Source organism: Phoenix dactylifera, chromosome 18 (genome assembly GCF_009389715.1).
Source record: "Phoenix dactylifera cultivar Barhee BC4 chromosome 18, palm_55x_up_171113_PBpolish2nd_filt_p, whole genome shotgun sequence".
Lineage (NCBI taxonomy): Eukaryota > Viridiplantae > Streptophyta > Magnoliopsida > Arecales > Arecaceae > Phoenix > Phoenix dactylifera.
Window position 1 is genome coordinate 5258349 of NC_052409.1, and position 22203 is coordinate 5280551.

The following is a 22203-nucleotide window of genomic DNA, read 5'->3' on the forward strand; positions in this document are numbered from 1 at the left end:
AAGTTTATTACGGTAAAATCTATTTGTCATCAAATAAAGTCATAAGGAGTTCCTAAAGTTCCTTCGGTGATAGTTAATTTAATAAATTCTAATTTATGATGTGATGAGTTTGCTAGCTAGCTAGAAACTTCATGTGTATAATATACTTTCCTTCATAAGTGTCATAAACATTTTAGAAAATCTACTCCATCTGCCAATGTAACTTCTTTACAAGGTATAGTAAACATCTGAGTTTACCAAAAGAAAAAAAAAGAATTAAAATTTTGAGATCTTGAGAACAATCAAAGATTCACAGGAAACTAAACAATCCTTCTAGGTTCGTTATCAACATATACATCTCCCCTTATCTTTGTTCTTGATAAAGAGTGGCTCTCAAGTTGCATTAGAATAGGCACAGGCAAAACATTAGAATAAATTTGTTACAACTTAAGTTTGGCTACTTTCCATTGGACTTGTTTTGATAAAACTAAGTCATAAAATCTTTACACAAAATGGTTATTTAAGCTTTATCTGTCTTGCAAAAAATCACATACAGCCACTGAAAAGTAGACTAATTGAGATATACACTTGACATATTCATTTCTGCTTAGAATATGTACCATTTGGCTGATTCAGATATATCTCCTCCAAAAAAGAGCAGACAAAGCGAACAATTTGCATTAATAAAAACTTTACCATATCACTTGCTGTACTGCAGATAATGTGATAGCCCGCTATTTTTTGGGCTAATGGGCCGGCCTGAAGAAGACTCCCGCGATCGATCGATCGTGAAAGGTGGAGAAGAAGACTCCAACCTCCTCGATCATGCTGGAGATCCAACCACCGGCCAATCTTAAGGGAGATTGCAGCATTCACTCAGATTTGTTAGAATCACAGGACCAAATTTGTATGACGTACTCCGCATCATAGTTTTTTAGTAATGTTTCCATTATACAAATGACAAATCAGTTGGTTGTTGTATATGTCCTATATAATTGGGACAAGGCTTAATGTTGTTGCTTAGGTTATTCTATATCATAACTCATCTGATTTTTGCTCGAATAAAAAATATTTGGTAAGTTAGGTGATGACATGCTATGCATCTAGGAGCATAGTATTCACTCATCATAAAACAAATGAGGTATAATTGTGCCATTCTTATCCTTGAACATGTCATAGACACATTATGTCTTTTGCAATCTTCTACTCAAATTATTTGGCTTTTCCATCAAAAGTCAAAATCCGGGACAGGGAGGGGCTGCATAATGCCGGAAGATGGAGAGATTCAAAATCGAGTATCTGTTTCAATTTTTTGTGATTGGATGGACATGAGGTGGGAGAAGGAATTGGGACATAAGAATTAGAAATTCAGGGTTAATGATGCAGATGTTAAAATGCATAAATAAGGAATAGGTCTAGTTCTTGTAGGGCTCGTTTGGTTCGCAGAAAAAGGAGGGAAAAAAGTATGGTCAACGGAAAAGTAATAAGATGCCTCTTGTTTGGTTGGAGTTTTCAAAGGAGAGAAACGGAAAAGTTGTATTCGAAATATGATTCTCATGTTTCATGGGAAAAATCCACGAGAAACATGCGAAAGTTACTTTTCCGTGAGCCAAAAATCACTTCATTTTTATTTTTTTCCACCAAGACCCTACAGCATTAAAGAGGCATTAAAGACCTAATTTTTATTAAGAGTATAATATAAATTATACATAACTCTTTCAGAAAAGTGCATGGTCAACCAAACATAAGCACTCTGTAAATCTGTCATTTTTCCATGGTCAACCAAATATACCAAAAGTATTTTTTTAGACATTCTCTTCCCAGAAATATGCGCATATTTCTAGGAGGAAAAATGTTCTCTGCAAACCAAACGAGCCCGTAAAGTTTTTCTACAATTCAGAAAGACTTGAGCTTTTTAGCAAATTATATTAGCTATTGGCTTTCTATAAAAAAAAGGAGAGAAAAAAAAAGCTACTGGTTTCATGGGTCAAGGATCCTGGTGGATTTCTGAAAGGATCCAAGTAAAGGTGATCCACTAAATGCTGTCCTAATATGATTCCAAAGCAAAACAGCAAGCAATAAAAATATGGAAGCGAAACCTAGGATAAAGCTTAGATATAGGAGACTAAATGAAAGAAGCAAGATCTAACTAAGAATATGATTCCAAAGCAAAACAGCAAGCAATATGAAAAAATATCAAAGCTAAACCGAGGATAAAGCTTAGATACAGGAGACTAAATGATTCTAAAAGAAAGAATGCACGATCTAACTAAGAAAAACAGAAATAATAATGCAGTAGGATGAAGATAATGATCTAAACTAAGAAATGATGTAAAATATGTATGCAGTCAAAGCATCGCATTCGGTTGACATCAAATGAGAAATTAAATGAAAACAAACAAATTAACAACCATACAACATTCAACGGGTTCACTGGATTTTAGGAATGGTTGCCAAGTTGGCAGCATATGATTCCACTAATGCTCCTTTGGTTTGCCCAACAACCACACTCAGAGATTTCAGCAATCAGTGTCATCATGACTTCCCTCAACTTGTAGGAAAACTAGGAGTTTGGGAGGAAGAGAGGAATAGCAATTTGCGGTCTTAAACACAGTTTACTGTGTTGATGGTTGAACCAAGGGCCTGTTATGGGCTGCTTGGGGATTCAGAAACAGGGTTAGCCAGAATCGAATAAAAGCTGGCTGTTAGATCTTTTTGCCCCAAAAAAAAATCAAATTAGAGCTTTTCCCCTTTTTAAAAAAAAATTATTTTTTAAAAAAGATTTTGGTACTGTTTTGGCCCTGCAAGAAATGTCAAACGAGACCTTAATCTAACCTGTAAATAGGCTGTTAATTTGTCTCTTAAAAAAAATGGCAGCTAAATGAGGGAAAAGATTTTAACCGTTGCACAGAAGAAGAACTTTTGAAAAAGCCCCTCCTGACTACGGTAATTATAATATAGTACCTAAAAATTTAAATTAAGTCTTGAAACTAGAAATAATGGCATATATAGCTTAAACGAAAAGAAAATCTAAATAAACAAAGTGAAACGCTAACCAGTGACAAACTTGATGCGAAACATATTGTAGAATTTAAGGATCATTCTATCCATAGACTCGACAATGATGACTTTGGTAGGTCTTAAAAGCTTGATGATTTTCATCTAAAGGAATTCAAAAAAAGAAAAAGAAGGAAGATAATCTCAATAAATATATTGACAGGTGTACAAGGGTAGGATAAAATAATTGAATTTTAAATACGAATGAAGGACCAAGAAGTCTTCACCAAAGGTTGTAGTAGACATCAGTTTCGAAACATGTTTATCAATATGCCAAAGAGAAGAATGAATATATATATTTTTTTATTAAATGTAGAAGTAACTTGTGCAAAGAAACTTCTCAAAAGAAACCACATACTCGATAATAACAGAACATATAATTTTTATTCAAAATCGGATCAAAAACATTTCTATCCTAGTAATAGCATCAAACTAAGGGTGCACAATATTGTTCTACGCTTGTCTACTATGTGAGAAGGCTTTAAATCTTAAAGTAGGATATCACATTCCTAGTCGGTATTGTATATATACCATAGTATGCATTATTATTAAAAATGTATCAGTGGTAAGGGTGCAAATAAGCTGAGAAACTCGTGAGCTGCTTGGGCTTTACTCAGCTCCAAGCTCTACTCGACTCGACTATTATCGAGCTTGAGTCGAGCTTAAGTAGCTCGAACAATTTTTCGAATCTAGCTCGAGTAGCAAAATACTCAGCTCGATGGCTCGAGCCTAGTCGAATATTTTTTTTAATAATATTATATTTTTATTTATAATATATATTATTAATTTAATAGTCTAAAATATAATATTATGTTATATTTTATTTTAACCATATTTTTTAATTATTACTATGGCTCGAATTCAAGTTTGAACTCAAGTTCAAGTATGGTTTGGTTGATATTCGAATTGAATTAAGTCGATCTCGAGTATTGCCTTTTTTTTTTGAGTCAAGTTCGAGCGTGAATATTCATGCTACATCGATCTCGAGTCAATTTTCGAGCCCAAATATTTTGAGTCGAGTCGAGCTGAAGCCTCTAACTACTCAACTCGGCTTGGCTTGATTGCACCCCAAATCGGTGGTACAGAAACCAAAAGAAAAAAAGTGTAAAAAAATTAAAGTATAGATGTAGCATAGTAGAATTTTTTTTGCTTACATATTGCCTGTAACCATGCTTTTATTTTACCCATATGCGATGTGCCAAATACAATTTCCTAAAGATGACCCTTCACACTCAATCCTTGATTCTATTTTTATCCCTTGCCAAATCAGTCCTTTCATCCATCTCCTGTGGAAGTAAAAAAAAAAACTTTAGAACTTGGATTGGATATTAAAATCTCAATCAACATGGACTAAAAGTTATAATTGGTTAATGGAATTCTTTTTAATTTTGATGAGCCTTTACACCATACTTTTTCTTCCCATTGCCATAGGTATGCAACTATTCAAACCATGCATATAAGAGTTTCTTTAATTTCGAGAGTAATTGCTCCTTGCCGTCTATTAAAACTACACCATTGTTACACTAACATCATTCCTCCCAATGATCTAAGCTACATCATCCTTGTGCAAGATTGTATGAATTCAATATCATGAAGTAACCATGACATGAATGTATTAATTAACTAGTTCATTCAAATATCTAAAAACGTCTTCGTCACATATCCTCTCTGTCTTTTTTTTTTGTACATCGACAGCTCTCACACAACAGGTATGAGTACGACCCAAAAAATCAGACAATAAAAGATAATGCAGTGGAGCTAAAACAGAATCATGGGTCTCCCAGATAAAACCCTTGGAGGGGTGAGTCGCATAGGACGCCACCCAATCCGCCGCACCATTGGCCTCTCTAAACACATGGGTTGTCCGAGAAGCGTCGCATTCGCTTAAGAGACGACGAATATCATGGAGCAATTCCATCCCGCTAACAGCACTTCCGAGACCCTGGATCTCCTCGATCACTGTCGCGAAGTCTTCCTCGAGGATGATACGATCTGCCCTCAGTATCCGTCTCGCATAGAAGATATCCTCTCAGGCAGCTCTGATCTCAGCACCCACGACAAACTGATCGAAGATCTGCCGTCCTCCGGCTGCCACAAGTCTGGCATGCTGATTCCTAATAACAAAACCAACGCCGCACCTTTTGTATTAATGTGAAAAGAATAAAACATGTTTACCTCAAAACATCCTATCATCTTCTTGTATAGAAATTAATGCATGCATTTTAAAGTCTATATAATTAAACATATTCTCAGCCAAAAGATTCTTTGTCCAAGAACACCAATCACCTGCTTTTGATAAAAAAAGAAGATGAAAAAACCAAGATCATCGAATTAAAGGGCATCTGACAAAAAACCTTAGTACATGTGAGCTCAAAATTTCCCTTTAACTTCTCTTGACAGTAACATCCTATATTTCTATTAACGTATCTAATGTTTGTTAGCCGTAGGAGCCGTGCTATCACTAGCCCTAAGCAACTCCACCTATGTGACTTCTCCAACAAGTTTTGGTGTCAAAGAACCATTTCTCTACTCCACCAATCCCTGTCTCTGGGCTCCATGAACTAGAATGAATCTCTGGTAAACTCCTGAACGGTGTATAGGCATTAGATTTTAGGCCATTTCGAGATCAACTCAAGCCCATCTTAATTACTACCCAACGAATCCATTGGGTCCACCATTTGAGATGCTCTCAGGATGTCAGTTGGGTTGCCCAAATTAGGCACCAGGACAGAAAATGGTCATATCCCTGACACCTTCCGACACGGTACGTCCGCCTAAAACCCCTCACATTTCCTTTTCTATTCACATGATACGCGTTTGATAACCATAGTGGACGGCTCAGTTGCAATTCTCTCCCTTAATTGGTCTGAAAAAAATTTAAGAAAGAAAAAACAAACCCGGATCTCTCAGACCAGAAATAACACACACAACAAGGCTTGATGAAAAAAAAAAGAGCGCGATACATACATGTTTGTGTGTTGCTTGGTGGTTAAATTGGTCTATCAGGTCATTGATAGATTTAATCCAACTAAATTTACATTTTTTTTTTCATATTTGGCCATGTTGTTTTCCGATTAAATTGGCTTAGAAGTTTAATGGTGAACCTGATCCGACCAATAATTTTAAAATTATTCCATAGGACCACATCGGAACCCTAAGATACCTTCCCCTAACATAAAAGAGAAGCAAACCACCTAATCATTTAGAGAGAGAGAAAGAGAGAGAGAGAGAGCATATATATTCACAATCACACCTTCATTGCAATTCACCTAACCATAACAACCTCCAAAGCAATATATACTCATGTGGTTTACTCCATTTTTCACCATATCATCATCATCATCATCATCATCATCTAGTCTTTCTCTGCCAGTCCCTTTTACAGTAAACGTGGGCTAATTCAGAGGAGAACACATGGTGTGGTTTGATGCTGCTCCCTTGTCTCTCAAACGATGCTGCAGTTATCTATAGCTATCAGCTGATTCTGTCCTCCTCACCATCTCTTCCTTTCCCTCTTCCTTCCATTATTATTATACTCGCAGTACAGTCAAACAGGTCATGAAGAGAGAGAGGGGAAGTTTTTTTTTTTTACTAGGAGGGTGTGATATTCTCCTGACAGATCTCTTCTCCCCTGTTCCAAAAGGATTCTGCTACTAATTATAGTTTAGCAGCTGCAGGCTTTTGATATTTATTACCTCTCTCCCCCTGTCATCCATATCCTACTAACAAACAGCACACGTTCTTCTAATTATATCTATCCGGTAATGACAAGTTATAATTAGTCTAAATTGTCTCTGGTTCTTTAAGGAGACTGGAGGCATAGGGTCATTGGAAGAGGAGACATGAAGGCCTGGCCGCAGAGCACCATGGCAGAGGGGCTGAGGCCCCTTGTGGGAACAAATGGCTGGGACTACTGCATCCTGTGGAAATTGTCTCAGGATCAAAGGTAGCATCTTTGTTCTATGATCTTTTTTTATATGACATGATCACTAACAATTTTAAAAGAATTCACCTCCTTACAATTATATATGCCTCCTCTCATGTCCGATAGATTTTTAGAGTGGATGGGCTGCTGTTGCTCTGGAGCTGAAGCCCAGAATGGAGCAGCACTATTCACTTCTGCTGTGTCTGCTTCAAAGTTGCCATGCAGGGATGTGATGTTTCGACACCCAAGGACAAGGATTTGTGATGCTTTAGAAGAGCTCCCTTCTTCCATTCCCTTGGATTCCTCTTCAGGGTACCCTCAATCTCTTGACTCACTATCTTTCAAGTCTCCAAGTCCTATCTGAATCTTTTAGTGGCAAGATCTCTCTCTGATCTTCTATATATAGGTTACGAGCGCAGGCTTTGATAACAAACGATCCCATATGGCAAACTAAACTGCCGGATTCCACGATCTCACATGTAATTTCTCATTACTCATCCCAACCTCTTAAAGTGTCATATTCTTGTATCTATTTCTTAACTTTCTTAAGAGTAATATAAGATGGTAGTTAAGTTCCCTTGTGCTTTCTTTTTTTTTTTTATTGCAATTTATCAGCAGGAAACGGTTAGAGAAAAAACAATGGCCTTGGTGCCCGTGCCGGGTGGGCTTGTTGAGCTGTTTGCTTCAAAACACGTAAAGCATTTGTTTCTCCTACTTCTCTTCCTCCTCTTCTCTACTACTCTTCTTATCAAGTTTCCAATATTATGGTTATTATTTTTAGAGCTCACACCATTTGAATGATCTAAAAACAAATACCTAACTGTTGTCAAAACCTTACGTAATGATCTTTGCGTGCTCTTCTAGTCTCGTTTTTAAATACCTGGAATAGTACACATATATGCTTGAGTTTATGAAATCATTAAGGAATAATTTGTGAAACCAGATGGCCGAGGAGCAACAAACCGTAGAGTTTGTCATGTCTCAGTGCACCGGCATCCCGTATGAACAAGCCGAAGCCATGAACATGGTTAACAACAGTGGAGACCCAATAGACCCGCAACAAGATCAGAACAGCAACCTCGCCACCTCCGCCGATGGCCTCCAGCCATGGATCCCTCCGCAGTCAATGGCCGTCGACCCTCCAAACCTCCCATGGGACCCCTCCGACCAGTCCCGGCTGTACGACTCTCCTCTGAACCTGTTCTCCGGGCCTAAGAACTCCGACATCTTCTTCGATGGGTCGACAGCGGACTCATACCTCTCTAACAAGCCCCCACCTGCACCGCTCGGTTCCACCATCGAAAGCAGCGTGGCCGCGGACATGGCGACCGCATTCCGGCAATCTTATGTGACTAGTGCCCACAATTTGCACTCGGTTACGGAGTCCTCGGTGTCTCGGGAGGTGGCGGGGCATGAGAAGGAGTCCATTAAGATGGATGCTGCTCGGAGAGCCGATTCAGGCTCGGAGGGCAGTGATCAGGTGGATGAAGATGAAGAGCACCGGGTGGCAGGCAGGTCCGGCAAGCGGCACCACTCGAAGAATCTGGTCGCAGAGAGGAAGAGGAGGAAGAAGCTCAATGACCGGCTTTTAACTTTACGAGCATTGGTTCCAAAGATCACCAAGGTTGTTATCCTTCTCCTCTCCCTTCTTCTTCTCATTCCTAACACAAATACTCCTTTATGATCTCTTATAAATATGTTTCTTTTCTATTATGGATAGATGGATAGGGCATCCATTCTCGGCGATGCGATACAATATGTCATGGAGTTACAAAAGCAAGTGAAGGATCTTCAGGATGAGCTCGAGGAAACCAATCCAGAGGATGATGATGGTAAGCAGAACGGAAGCAACAACAACAGCAACAGCCAAATGGAGGTTCCAAATCAGCATGGGATGATGAACCAAGGACTGGAGCATGATGATTGCCCGAACGGCTCGAGGATGATCGCCATGAATAACAGTAACCCAATGGAACAAAGTCAGGACCTGGGCCACGACGACAAGGGGAACCAGATGGAGGTGCCTATAGTTATTTCACTTGCTTTAGCTCTCTAGGATCACTTGTTAATTGTAATAGTCTTTAGCTTATGGATCTCGTGTTCGTTTGAGCAGCCACAAGTGGAGGTGAGGCAGGTGGAGGGCAATGAGTTCTTTCTAAAGGTCTTATGCGAGTACAAGCAGGGAGGATTTGCCAGGCTGATGGAGGCCATGAGCTCCTTAGGCCTGGAAGTGACCAACGCCAATGTTACCCAATTCAGAACCCTGGTCTTGAACGTTTTCAGAGTGGAGGTATGGACCATTTCATGACAACAAGCTGAGTCTTAGGCTTCTTAAGTCCTCATCAGAACTAACTTGAAATTGTATTATGTTTCAGAGAAGGGATAATGAAGTGGTGCAAGCAGAGCAGGTGAGGAATTCATTGATCGAAGTAACGCGCGATCCAAATGCAGGGTGGCCGGAGCCTGGACAGGGGAAGGCCAACGGTGGTGGCGACTATCACCACCACCACTATCACCACGGCAACCATTGCCACCAGCACCACCAACTCAACTCCCACCACCACCTTCACTACCATCACCATCAGCCATGACTCTAAGTAAAGTGAAGGCTAAGGATCTGCTTCAGTCTCCTTTCCTTTCATTGCTGCATGGTTGGTAATATGATAAACTAGTGTGTGCTGGGCTTAGCTTGGATGTTTCCGTTCGTTGCCCGTTGAGAATAAGGTGAAATAAAGTTATAGTTTCCTACAACGCAATTCACTCTTTTTATTTTGGCAAATTGTTCGCATGTCTCGTGCACTTTTCAAATGGTTGTTTGTTTAGTACGAAGATTCGTTGGGACTATGGATTTTCTCCAATCAGTCCGTGAAGCAGCTTTCCGTAGATGGATGCTACCTCTTGTGCCGTACCCTCGTGATTTTGTTCCATACGAGATATAATCTTTAGGACTTGTACAAAACTACGAATTTGATGGGTATTTTGTTCCCATCCTATAAGATGGTCATGAAGAAGGTGGAATATAGGATTAAAATGGGATGGGATGCCATGGCTAGTGGTGGATGGTATGGAGATCTCTTATCCAAATGCCAATCCAATTCCTTGCCTTGTCTTAATATAGTTTTCTGGGGTGCTAGGTGAAACAGCAAAACGGCATCCAAGGCCTAAGTCTACTAAGTAGCGATTCTCCAACGTCTATCTGCACTGATCTTGGCATATGAAACTTGCTAATACAAAGATTCGTAATGTTTATTGTATGTTCGAAGGCAAAAATTGGTATAACATCTTAATTATATGCATGTAGGTTTACCCGTATTTATCAATTGTGCCATTCATAATGCTATAATTTGAGTGCTTCTAGCTTACCATTTGTACCTTGGCTAGTTGGCATTCCTCTCCATTCTTATGACATCCATGATATGATGATCCAGGCGGACGTGTGTTTAGTCTCATATCGGTTATTCCTTAGATAGATTTTGGGTACTTATACACGATTAAAGAACCTAAATAATATTATCTAACTAGCTATTTTGGGTAAAGTTCTAGGTTGCTGCAAATGGTATTAGAGCGGACCAGCCCATAACCTATATGGACTAGGTAATACTTCAACACGGATTTATTGGGGCTGACCATGGGTCGATCGTGGCATTTATGATTAGATCTGAAGAAATTTGAATTCTTAACCTGACAAGTACGTTAGAGCTTAAATGGAGGGTTATGTGATGACCCGTGCAGGATTAAGGAACCAAGAAATACTTTCCAGCTAGCCATTTTGGCTGAGGTCCTGGATTGTTACACATGATATGATTTAAATCTTGGTAGTAGTATTCCGGATATATTCCAGCAAGTGTATGTACCTGGTGATTGATTGGTGGAGAATTGGAGATACAGGATAATTAAATTCACTAATATAAGGACAAAAAGCTCAGGCCAGAGAAAAAGAATGGATGGAAGCATTCTTTTTGAGCAAAATGAATAGAAGCAATCCATTATGACATTTTACGGAAGAAATAGAATCAACCAATTGCTACTTAGTCGATGGTATCCTGCAGCTAACTCCACCCCCGCCTAATTAAACCCTCCCATAGGCCAAACGGAGGAAAAGTTGAAAAAAAATGAATAGAACCAACCAATTGCAACATTTTTTCTTGAAATAATAGGCGAAGATAACTTTCTACAAGAATATAATTGACGGAGATAACTTTCTACTATTCTATGACAAAAACCTATTCCATTAAAATAATGGAATAAAATTAAAACCTTCTCTCCGACTTAAACCTTCATAGGGTATAACATTATTCTAAACGGCAAAAGTTGTTGTTTGGCAATTTAAATAGGGATGATGGGGCAATTCCATATCTGTTCCGCTAACCAAATTAGCCGTCCTGTCTTAAACTTTACCATAGACTAAAAATACTTTGCACACATATTTATAATTAAACTTTAGAAATTAGAAAAATAAAATTCTTTGGTATCCATATAGAAGACAACTACCATGTCTAAACTATATACTTGTGAAGGTGCGTCTCTCTCTCCTCTCGTTGATTTTTCCTTATCCATTTCATGACACTAAGTCTTGCTTGCGTATGCAACTTAGTAAACCATCCCTGCTTCTAGAAACGAAAGGAAAATTTAATTCTTACTGGTTATAAAGTCCAACCGTCTATCATTCTCTGCACTTAGATTATTCTACATGTCATTTTTTGATTAAAAGTCTAAAATTTTAATTTATTCATGGCTATCCCCATTTGTTAAAAAATTAAGAATAAGTTATAAAAACCTTTCTTGAGGTTTACATTTATTATACTTATATCCAATAATTTGTAAAAGCTACACTTATATTTATTTAAATTAATGTCTTTAGTGAATCTGTTTACCTTATATGAAAAGTCTAAAATTATCCTAAAGTGACGAATAAATTCACCTCTGAGATTAAGAGTAAATTATACTTGACATCCAACAGTTTGAAAAAACCTATGCATATCTTTCTGAGATTTATTTTTATTCAACACTTTAACCCATAACTTAACAGAATGTTAGCCAAATAGTTAACTTAAATGGGACCTAAATGCCATATCAGAAAAAATTTAGAAAATAACCAAACTAGTCTTAAGTGATATAATATCCACCCAAGGAGAAGAACAGCCGTGAGGCGCCACGGGTGTAGAGCTTGATCGTGATGAATCATTAGAAAAGAACTATGTGCTAAAAAAAAAGCAATCTAAATCTCTGTGGCAAATGTATGCCTCTAAATTTTTTTACTGCAGAAAACTAGTATCAAGACTTTTGTCGTTCGAGCCAGCATATTCTTAATCTAAGCTAGGCCATGAAACCGTAACTGATGCACCCCCTAAAAAAAAAGAGTTTTCATGCCTGTACTAATTTGGATCCTTTTAATGATAGACTACCAGAGCTATCATAATTTTATATATGATATAGGAATCCTTATCCACAACAACAATATTAAGGACTCATGTATACGGTATTGTATAAGTAGAACTCAAAATCAGCAAATGATATACTAGTATCCCTAATCTCTATGACGTGGCAGGCAAAGAAGCGAGAAGAAAACCTGACTAGGAAGGACGCTCGTTGCTAGATGTTGGTTGGAAATTAAGAATGCTCATCGCCAGATGCCGGTTGGAAAGGAAGCTTATCGTCGGTCACTCGTTAGAAAGGGACACTCATGGTGGGGTGGCGAAGCGAGAAAGAAATCCTAGCCACTCAATCTTTGAAGATAAGAAGACTGTTAAAGATGGAAGTGACAGAGGAGCCTTATTTTCTTATAGAAATATTTTTAATTTTTTTAATATAGATAAACGGTTTCATTAATGCTATCAATTTAACTGGGTATAACTATAAGTTTTACAAAATATGGGGTGTAAGTGTAATAAACATAAACCTTAGGAGAGTTTTTATAAAGTTTTGTTGGTCATTTTATTGATGTAGCATTTGGGTTCCATCAAAAGTTAATAGTTTAACTAACACTCTATTAAGTTATAGATTAAAGCATTGGATAAAAATAAATCTCAGAAGATAAGCACAAATTTTTTTCTAATCTCATAAACATTTTTGTAATTTACTCAAAAATTAATAATGATTTTCATTCTAATCGTTGAAGCGCAGAGAGATGAACAGCTTTAGTTCTCTCTAGTGTGAGAATATACATGTGCATATATATATATATAATATGTACACATCAATTCATCAAGAATTAGGGATATATTTGATTGAAGGAAGTTAGACTCTCGAATAAAAATGAAAATGGATGACTTCCATTCAATCTATTTGGTTGAAGACATTTCCATTTCTATTTAATTTAGAGAGAAGTGAGAATACCTTAATCTTCCAAAATCTATTTCCAGCTCCCTCCCAATATTCAAATCTCATTCTGTTATATTTATTTTAAAATTTATTATCCAAAATACCTCTCTATTTAATTGATTTTCAAAGAACAAACCCTAATCGGCCATTCTGATTCTAATTTCAGTCATGAACCAAATGTTTCAGAGAATATGGCCATTTCGACTTCTATTTTAATCTTTTTCGATTTCGATTCTGATCTCAAATTGAATGCACCCTATATTCAAATCCTTAGGAATGGGGAGTGCATTCGGAAAAAAGAAAATGTCATCTGACGCAGCATATGGGGTGACCAAACCCAATTTGTTCATCTTGCAAGCCCAAATTAGACCCACCTTGGTAGTATCCCAATATGGATGATAATTATGCCAACATCATTATTCCAATCCCCTAATCCACTTAGAGCGGAAAAAAAAAAAAAAAAAAACCGTGGGCATTTCAGCAGCTTGTCCATGGGTTGCTTTAAACCTAAAAGGAGAATCCGCTGGATTGCATAAAACCACCACCTTTCCTACCCAGAAAATATGCCCCTATAGTTTATCTTTATATCACACCACCGAAGCCCACAGTATCAGCTCATCCCCTTCGGTATATTGTATGAACACCTATATCCGCTGCGTGTCAATTTGTGATTGGTAGCGGTGACGCATACGATCCCAATGTACAACCGTAACCGACGCATACCTTACAATCATCCGCGAGACACCTGACCGAACGGCTCTAAGTCGGTTTCCCGAACCTTGGGATGATGGGATCACCCATAAAAGGGGGTCCCTACAAAGCCCCAAACAAAAAGCGAGCGCGTCCGACTCAAGGGAGGGAGGAGACGATGGAAGAAGCCCTTCCCACGACTCGAATCCCTCCGCTTCAAGATTTCTTCACGGCGAGCGAGGTGGCGGCGGCGGAGCAGCTCGTCCAGCTTAGTGAGAGCAGCGGCGACTCGTTCCCCCGGCGAACCCTCTCGTCGTCCTCGTTCGCGTCTTCTTCATCTCCTCGATCCGTCAACACGCGGCCTCCGGCGACGGCGATGGTGGCGGAGGCCGACGAAGACGACGACGAGGAGCAGCACGAGTTTGGTGGGGCCCCGCGGCTGCGGAGGCGGCCGCGGTACCGTTTGATCGCCGATCTCTACGCTGCCTCCGCCTTGATCGACGACGAAACCGGCGGCGCTGAGAAGCGGATCAACGGAGAGGAGCGTCGCAGTCGCCAGAAGAGGAGCAGAGGAGGGAAATAGAAGTAGGTCATCTTTTGGAATGGGTTATGTTTGTATCTTCTCCTAATTTCGCTATGTATAAGAGAGTTGATGGTGTATATATCCTAACATGTATTTGCTCTTGTGTACGTAATTTGTGAGTTGTTGTATCTGTCTTAAACTTTCATATGTGGACTTCGTTGTTTCTGTCTCTTCTCATGCACGTGAGATGTTGCATGTGATATCGTAGCCATGCAAATGCCAAAATTCAGAAGGTGGTAAGACTAGGATCAATTTACTGCGTTTTTTTTCCTGCATTTGGCTCCAGATTTAAATTAAATCATAGAGTACGTAGGAATCTCGACGAGATTTGATTTGGTTCCGAGATCAGTTTCCAAAGAAATAAGAAGTTCTTTGAATTTGCTTTTTGATGCCTTCCAAGAGGGGTCTTTTTGCTGAGTGATCCTAGCTTAATTAATTAAGTCACTGGAAATTTCTGAATGCGCCGTGTGTTCCCTTGAAGTTAGCAACGACTACCATGATATTGAGAGCAAGGAACCATAATTGCATGGTGCTATGAGATTTTTGCATTAACTTTGTAGAGTTGATTCTTGATTAGTGGTCACAAGGCATCAAAAAACTCATTATTTGTTGCAAAACATTAAAGCAAAAGGCTAAACAACACGAGATTGTGTACAAGAAAACGCCCACGGGTTAGAGAAAATTGTTGATTAAGCTAGCCGTTGTTATTGTCAATTGGATATTTCATTTCTTTTTTCCTCTGATTGAAAGGGAGGCAAAAACCACCCAGGTTTTTAATTGGATATTTCCTATCGAAAAAACGAATCAAACGTTCAGTAATTTCAAGGGAGAGGTCCCTTAAAAGCTATTTCTTTCAGTTTTTTTTTTTTTTTTTTTTTTTGTTATTGGTCTCTATGCAGTCACAGCACCGGCAAGAAGAAGCGGAATGGAGAGGAGCAGCGATAGTCTGGAATGGAGTTTGTATTTTTTTTTCCTCGCTAACTTCGGTTTACATGGGAGTTGATGGTGACTCCAGCATTATTCTGAATAAATTCTGAGGTTTGGGGTGTGCTGGGGGTATGGGTTTTCTAAAACTCCAGTAGCAATGTATCCATTCTTGTCGATGGGATGTTAATTTATTTGTAATATATGGCTCGATCGTTAGTGTGTTTGTTTTTTTTCTTCTCATGCATGCCTAGACGTGGGATGTTGCATATATGTGATATAGTAGCCAAAGCAAATCTAAGAATTTTCAGAGAGATAAAAATGGGGGGCTCCAAATTTGGAAAGCGATAAAGAGTAAATCTAGGACGTTCTTTTATTTTGGTTTTGACGTCTTCTTAGAGGCTTCTCTTTACTCAGTGGGATTAGCTTTTGCTGGAGGAAAGCTTGGAAAAAATGTAGGAGGATGTCTATTGTGTTGCCACTCTGTTGAATCTGTAAGCCATTTGTTCTCAGAGTGCAATTTTTTGCTACCATATGGAGTGGATTTTATCTTTTAGCTGGTATATGGCAATCACACGGCGGTGGTTCTGATGCTTATTGGTGCCATTTTATAGTCATGCTGAAAAAAAAAATATTAGAATTTTCATGAATAAGCGATGTTTTATAAGGTCGGTTGCTGCAAAAAGTTTACGACTATTCTCTTTTTAGTCCAACCTTTGTAACAAAAAGTTATTTAATCAGTACGCAAAAATTTGGCACAAAATAAAAAAATTATCTATCCTCATACATGGAGTTTGACGTTGTTAGCACTTGAACAAATGAATCACTCAATGTGGGACAACAAACTAGTTCTTTGTCGAGCTTTGTTTTTTTGGGGTTTTCTTTGCTTTTCTATTTTTGTAACTACTTTATTTTTGTTATATTGTCTTGTTCTAACCTAATCTCTGCTAGCTGCCGTAACTCTTTTTTTACTTTTGCTGTAATTACTTTTTCTCTTCAATAAAAGCTGGGTGGGTGCTTTACTAGCCTCCTTTATCATCCAAAAAAAAAAAAGCTTTTGCAGAAAATTTTCAGAATTGACCCATGGGTTACCCCAATGGACCTCCCTATTCTTATATTTTCATTGCGTCATTCTCTTGCCTGCCAACTATTTCTTGCGGGCTATAGTTGAATTGAAGTTTCATTTGCAAACTCATTGAATTCCCATAGTGCACTATCAGATTAATAAAAAAAATAGAATATAAAAAAGAGAATTTCAGAATAAAGATCTCTTGTCCCATGTATGATCCAGTTCTACATATTATTGCTAAAATAATGAATGAAGATCAAGCTTCATCTCATGAGTTGGGAATATCGTTTTCTAAAATGTGTTTGTTGTCGGTAATGGCTACCATGATATATTGAGACAGCCAAAAGTGTAATTCGATCCATGGTCCTATTGGCCTTCCAAAGTTTTCTTGCAGAATGATGCAAAAGAAATAATGGTTTCTCTCACATAAGGTATCAAATACAAATTAGTTCTCTCAAAGGATTGGAGCAACAGCCTTGATGTCACATTATGCATGGAAAATTTTTTGCTGGAATGAATTGCTCATGGCATGCCCCATCCTTGCTGTAAATTGGACAGTTTTCATCCAAAAAGGAATTAATCAAATGGTCAATAATTTCAAGCGAGATATAGCTAAATCGTTTTTCTTTCTTTTATGTGATTTTTCTTCCTTAAGGATAAAGAGGCCTTTAATTGATTTGATTGATTTTTCAAAATGTACAGTAGCTTGGCTAAGGAAATTATCATGCGACACTCTCAACGAATTAGCATAGGAGTTCCAATGCATAGGCCATTTGCAAAATCTACCATTTTTAGCATGCCTAGGGGCAATAGCATTTGCTTCAAGGAATATATCAAAACTCGACCTTAGCAAGCCTCCATGAAATTGTTCAGCACATTCTATATAAGGTGCATTCTTTTTTCCCAATCGAATTGCAAATCGAGCAGCAACAACAATCTTAAATTGTGAAGGAGGTTAATGCCTTGAAAATCTTGTTCATCTTTTATGTCATAAATATTATTCATCTCAGTAGTGGTGGAGCTAGGATTTTACTTGAGAGTTAGACCAGGCCTAGCTAGACTGGGCCAAAACTCAGCAGGGTTCATTAACTCAGCAACCCGAGATGGAGGGATGGGTGTCATTGGGAACTTTGCCTCCATAGAGGATCATCGAGGCACCATCTTCAAGCACTCAGGGAGGGGCCTCTTGGCTGCAATCTTTTGTTGTGAAAACGTAGAGGAAGAGGAGAGATAGACATAGAGGAAGAGGAGCGAGAGTCCTAGAGAAAGGAGGATATGATCTTTGTTCCACTTTCAAACAGTGCCGTAGCCCATCTTTATAGTTGAAGGTGGCTATGAACGGCTCATATACAACTCATGTATACAGCTTATAAACAGCTAACAATACAACTCGTATACAACTTATATATAGTTAACATATTGTACGGCAGCATGCATAGGCGAAGGATGGTCGTCCTCCTCCTCGAGGAGATCGCAGGGGTTTGTGGTGTCTGGGACAGTGCTCAGAGGGGTTGGAGAAAAGGAGGTAGTGGTATAAAGAAGGAAGGGACTGGGGAGGCACTCTCGCTTCTTCCCGACTGCAAGTGGCCTCTCAGGAAAGGAGAAGGCTAAGGGTCAAGGTGGTCGGACTCCTCTTCTATGGGGTGGACTTTGGCGATGTTGAGCATACCGAAGACAAGTGGGGGAGGCTGAGGAAGACTTCGCAGTCGTCGGGGATATCTAGAAGTGGATGCCGAGCTGGTTGCGGAGGAGGGATGCGGAACCCAGTGTGTACATGGTCTTAGTCTTTGGCCTCCTTCTCACCGTTGCCATCCTTCCACCGATTGCTGTAGAACCAACGAGAGAGATCAAAAAAGAGAGCATTTCGAGGGAAAAAAAATCCCAGAAATGGCAATTGATCACAGAAGAGGAGAGGAAGAGGACAAAGGCGTCTCCTTTTCCTATCTCCCTTGTTTTTTCTAGTAGTCGATGGAGAGAAATGATGCCATGCACGAGCGGGAAAAAAAAAAGAAGCCTAGCCTTAAGGGGGTGAATTGATGGGTGATTTGGTTGGGATTTAGGCTGGTGGAAATCATAGTAGCCGTTAGTTTTGGGGGAAAAAGAACCCTGGTTTATTTTTATTTTTTTTTTCCTGAAAGCCCGACGTGGGAAGCGGTGATTGACGTAGTCTATAGCCGACGTGGTAGACTGAGTCTAGCTGATAATTTTCTAAAATTATTCTAAAATAATAAGTTTTACTTGTGCAAACATGATTGTTTGAAGAGAAGTAATTCAAGTACGCAAAGCGAAACCACACATAAAAGTTGAGATTTACCAGTAATTAACAATACATATGCCAGCCAAAAATTAGCCTCCTCAGTTGTTATTTCAATATATTTATTATATTAAACAAGATTAATTTTATGCCTTCCTTTTTTAGATATGGGTCATACTGCTAAAAGATAAAAATCAGATATTCAGTACAAAATGTTGTAATGCATTGGAACTCTTGCAATAAAAACAGATTTAGCTATTAAAACAGTAATGGCATAGATGACTGGTTTAGAATGCGCTGTTTAAAATTTTGCTATGAAATTTCCTACAGTACCTCCTTGTTAACTTGTAGTTAGCTTCTCTTAGTTGTTAAGAAAAGTAAGAAGAAATCCATGTATATATTATATAGTTCTATTACTCTATATATTAAAACTAATAATCCAAAAATGTTAAGAGGCAAAGACTGCTAACATATTATGTAGAAGAAGATTCCTCGAGACAGACTGAGCATCGATAAAGAAAAACACTAATGTTAATTTGACACACAAATAGTGAAATAATTTTAATAGTTAATTAATTCAAAAGAGTGAACAAAATCCTAATTAGGTTTGTAAACAACTGTGTGTAGGCTGAAGAATAAAGCAGAACCAATAAGCTCACAAAGATAACAAAAGTAACATGAAAGAACAGTGCTTTTTTTAAAGAAAGAAAGAAAGAAAGAGGCCTGTTATATATACTTAATAGCATGCAAATAAAGGAGAGCTTTCTAGCAATGCTCAGATATTAGAATCGAGCAAGAGACTGTGGGATATATAGAAGGCGGCGAAGGAGAGATGATAAGATTATAAAAGGTGGAAAATATTTTACATTTTAAGGGTAACTTATCTATATAATTCCAATTATCACATCCTACAAGGTAAAGACTGAATGTTAGGGACGTCCTCTCCACTTGGGAGAAGCTTAAGGTGTTTTGTGTGAATGCGCGGGAGGCTTTCTCTGTGTTAGATTGGTTTTTTTTAGTAGTTTGGAAAGACGTTCATAAGGAGGTATCTTTAGCAATAAGCAAGAAACACAGGCGTTTCTTTTTACGGTTCTAAAGTTGAGAGCTAATTGCGTAAGTGGGTTGACCAAAGCAAATACAAGCAGCTCCGAAGAAAGCTACTTTTAGCCCTTACGTGGGTTGGGTCATTTTTCTTTTTTTCTTTTTTTATGGGATGTCTCTAAAGAGAATATGGAGGATAGGGGTTGTATCTTTCGTGATAAAGGGTTCACCTCAGTTTGTGTGAATCCACCATTAGATCGTGCAATGGTCTTTCAAGATCCATATTTTTTAACCGATAAATAAAAATTTTGAAGTGCTCAGTGCGAAAAATACAATCCAAACCCGGCCATATATGGGTTGGGTCAGCCTATGACTGGACTCTATTAGGCCCTTCAGTAGGTATTAAGATTAGTCACATAGAATAAACTTGGGTTAAAAAAGTTAGCCTATTTGAAAAACTTCATTCTTTTTTGAAAAAAAAGAAAAGATTGAACCTCCAACTTGCACTGTGCACATTAATATTGTGTTTAGAAATGGTGGACAAAGATCATTATTAGCTAATTAGTTTTCCCATTAGACATAAAATGAATAGTATATTTTTCTTTTATCTTGTATTAATGAACCAAAATGATATCCAATGAAATTGAGACAAATTCGACCTGCACCACATCATGCTTAACCCTATCTTGTCTCACCTGGCCGGTCTAGTCGATCTAAAAATTTTAGCGTTCCGACCAAATTTGCTAGTGGGTTGGACCTGATTCCAAAATGGCCAGACAAGAAACCAGATTGGGCGCTGATAAGACTCATAGAAGATGGAAATTAGTAGGCTAGCCTTACATTTGTTACATAACACGTTTGCACCATCCTTATCCCATGGCATCTTGGCTTGATGCGTGGCCATCTTACCTTTGGAAAAACCGTATCACTGCACCACCGTGCGTATCTTAAAAATATCTCCCGTTAAATTATCCATCCAACCACTCCCCTTGTTCATAGCCGATACCTTCTATCCCCTCTGACACCGCAAATCCAGACAACGGAAAAAAAAAAAGGGGGGGGAGAAAAGCATAAGTCAATACGTGCTAACGTCTCATTGGCCCATCTGTCCCCCTCACAGGCGACCACCCTACACCTTTAATTTTTTCCGCGAGACACCACAACACGAATCCTTCTCCAAGTCGGTTTCCTTGTTCCACTCGGAATCGGAATTCGAAATGCCTCTATTTAGAGCCTTCAAACAAACAAACAAGTAAAGACACGCCCCCCACAACGAGGAAATCGAACGCGAAGCGAGAGAAATGGAAACCCTCCACGAGACCTCCTCCTCTCTCTTATTCCCACCTCCCACCCAAATCCCAATCCCTTCTTATTTTCCTTATCCCCAAGATCTGTTCACGGCCACCGAGCTGGCGGCGGCGGAGCACCTCGTCCAACTCAGCGAGAGCAGCAGCAGCGTCGTCCCATGGAAGACCCTCTCCTCCTCGTCCTTCTCGTCGTCCTCTTCTTCTCCTCGATCCGTTAACACGACGCGGCCGGCGCTGGCGGCGATGGTGGCGGAGGCCGACGACGACGACGACGAGGGCGAGATTGGTGGAGCCTCGCGGCGGAGGAGGCCGCGTTATCGTTTGATCGACGATCTCTATGCGGCCACGGCCCCGATCGACGGCGGCAGCGGCGGCCGTGAGAAGAAGAGGCGGAATGGAGAGCAGCGTCGGGAGAAGAGGAGGAACGGTGCGGGGTTACGAATGTAGAAGGTAGTCTGAAATGGGTTCTTGATGTAAATTTTTCTAATTTCGTCGTGTGGGTGAGTTGACGGCGTCTTCTCATCCCCCAGTAACTTCTAGGAGAAACATTACCGGTGCGTGTTACTACTTACCAAACTCTGCTTTTGAACGTGCACGCATATAATTATATATATGGACGTGGCATGCATGCATAGACAAGGAGTATTGCAGGGAGTTTTTTTGCAAATTTCCAATTAAAAAAAAAATATAAAAAAGAAGGTTTCGTAATATTAAATCTTCTGGATAAATGAAGTTCCACTTAGGCAAAAATGAAAAATATTTGGATTGGGCATTCCGAGCATTCAAACTTATAGATAATATCTTTGTTTATTTGGTACTGTTTATGTACAAGCTTAACAGCTTTTTTATTGATAATGTGATGATCTGATACCAAGTTTCAGTATTCATGCATACAAATCCAGGCTCTTTTTTTTTTTTTTTTTTTGCTAAAATAGATATTTTATACATTACGAATACAAATACATTCAATAAAATTTAAAAAATAATAACAGCTCTTCCTGAATATATGTTTAGTCTAAAAAGCCAATAAGAGAAGTTGGTTTAATTCTGAAG

The 22203-nt window shown here is 38.8% G+C and overlaps 3 protein-coding genes across 4 annotated transcripts; all 3 read left to right on the top strand.

Annotated features, from left to right (window-relative positions):
* Positions 1–6647: 6647 nt before the first annotated feature.
* LOC103722730 (transcription factor ABORTED MICROSPORES) lies at positions 6648–9717 on the top strand. Of its 2 annotated transcripts, none has more exons than XM_008813397.2 (8): positions 6648–6982; positions 7088–7273; positions 7368–7440; positions 7577–7654; positions 7905–8585; positions 8682–8981; positions 9075–9251; positions 9337–9717. In XM_008813397.2, the coding sequence occupies exons 1-8, from the start codon at positions 6879–6881 to the stop codon at positions 9550–9552; spliced, it is 1815 nt and encodes a 604-aa protein (XP_008811619.1). In that variant the 5' UTR covers positions 6648–6878; the 3' UTR covers positions 9553–9717. The 2 variants fall into 2 exon arrangements, with proteins under 2 accessions (XP_008811619.1, XP_038971419.1); XM_039115491.1 differs by having other exon boundaries at positions 7580–7654.
* Positions 9718–14127: 4410 nt separating this feature from the next.
* On the top strand, positions 14128–14674 carry LOC120104443. The gene has a single exon (XM_039115638.1). The coding sequence runs from the start codon at positions 14151–14153 to the stop codon at positions 14553–14555; it is 405 nt and encodes a 134-aa protein (XP_038971566.1). The 5' UTR covers positions 14128–14150; the 3' UTR covers positions 14556–14674.
* Positions 14675–21056: 6382 nt separating this feature from the next.
* On the top strand, positions 21057–22041 carry LOC103722739. Its single transcript, XM_008813408.4, has one exon. It carries the CDS (start codon positions 21145–21147, stop codon positions 21595–21597), a length of 453 nt encoding a protein of 150 aa, XP_008811630.1. The 5' UTR covers positions 21057–21144; the 3' UTR covers positions 21598–22041.
* Positions 22042–22203: the final 162 nt, after the last annotated feature.

Bases quoted from the DNA above. Each gene is read 5' to 3' on its own strand.
- LOC120104443 (XM_039115638.1), top strand. From the start codon at position 14,151: ATGGAAGAAGCCCTTCCCACGACTCGAATCCCTCCGCTTCAAGATTTC.
- LOC103722739 (XM_008813408.4), top strand. From the start codon at position 21,145: ATGGAAACCCTCCACGAGACCTCCTCCTCTCTCTTATTCCCACCTCCC.
- LOC103722730 (XM_008813397.2), top strand. From the start codon at position 6,879: ATGAAGGCCTGGCCGCAGAGCACCATGGCAGAGGGGCTGAGGCCCCTT. The intron at 7,274-7,367 runs GTACCCTCAATC...TTCTATATATAG, and splicing joins CCCTTGGATTCCTCTTCAGG to GTTACGAGCGCAGGCTTTGA. The intron at 7,655-7,904 runs GTAAAGCATTTG...TTGTGAAACCAG, and splicing joins AGCTGTTTGCTTCAAAACAC to ATGGCCGAGGAGCAACAAAC.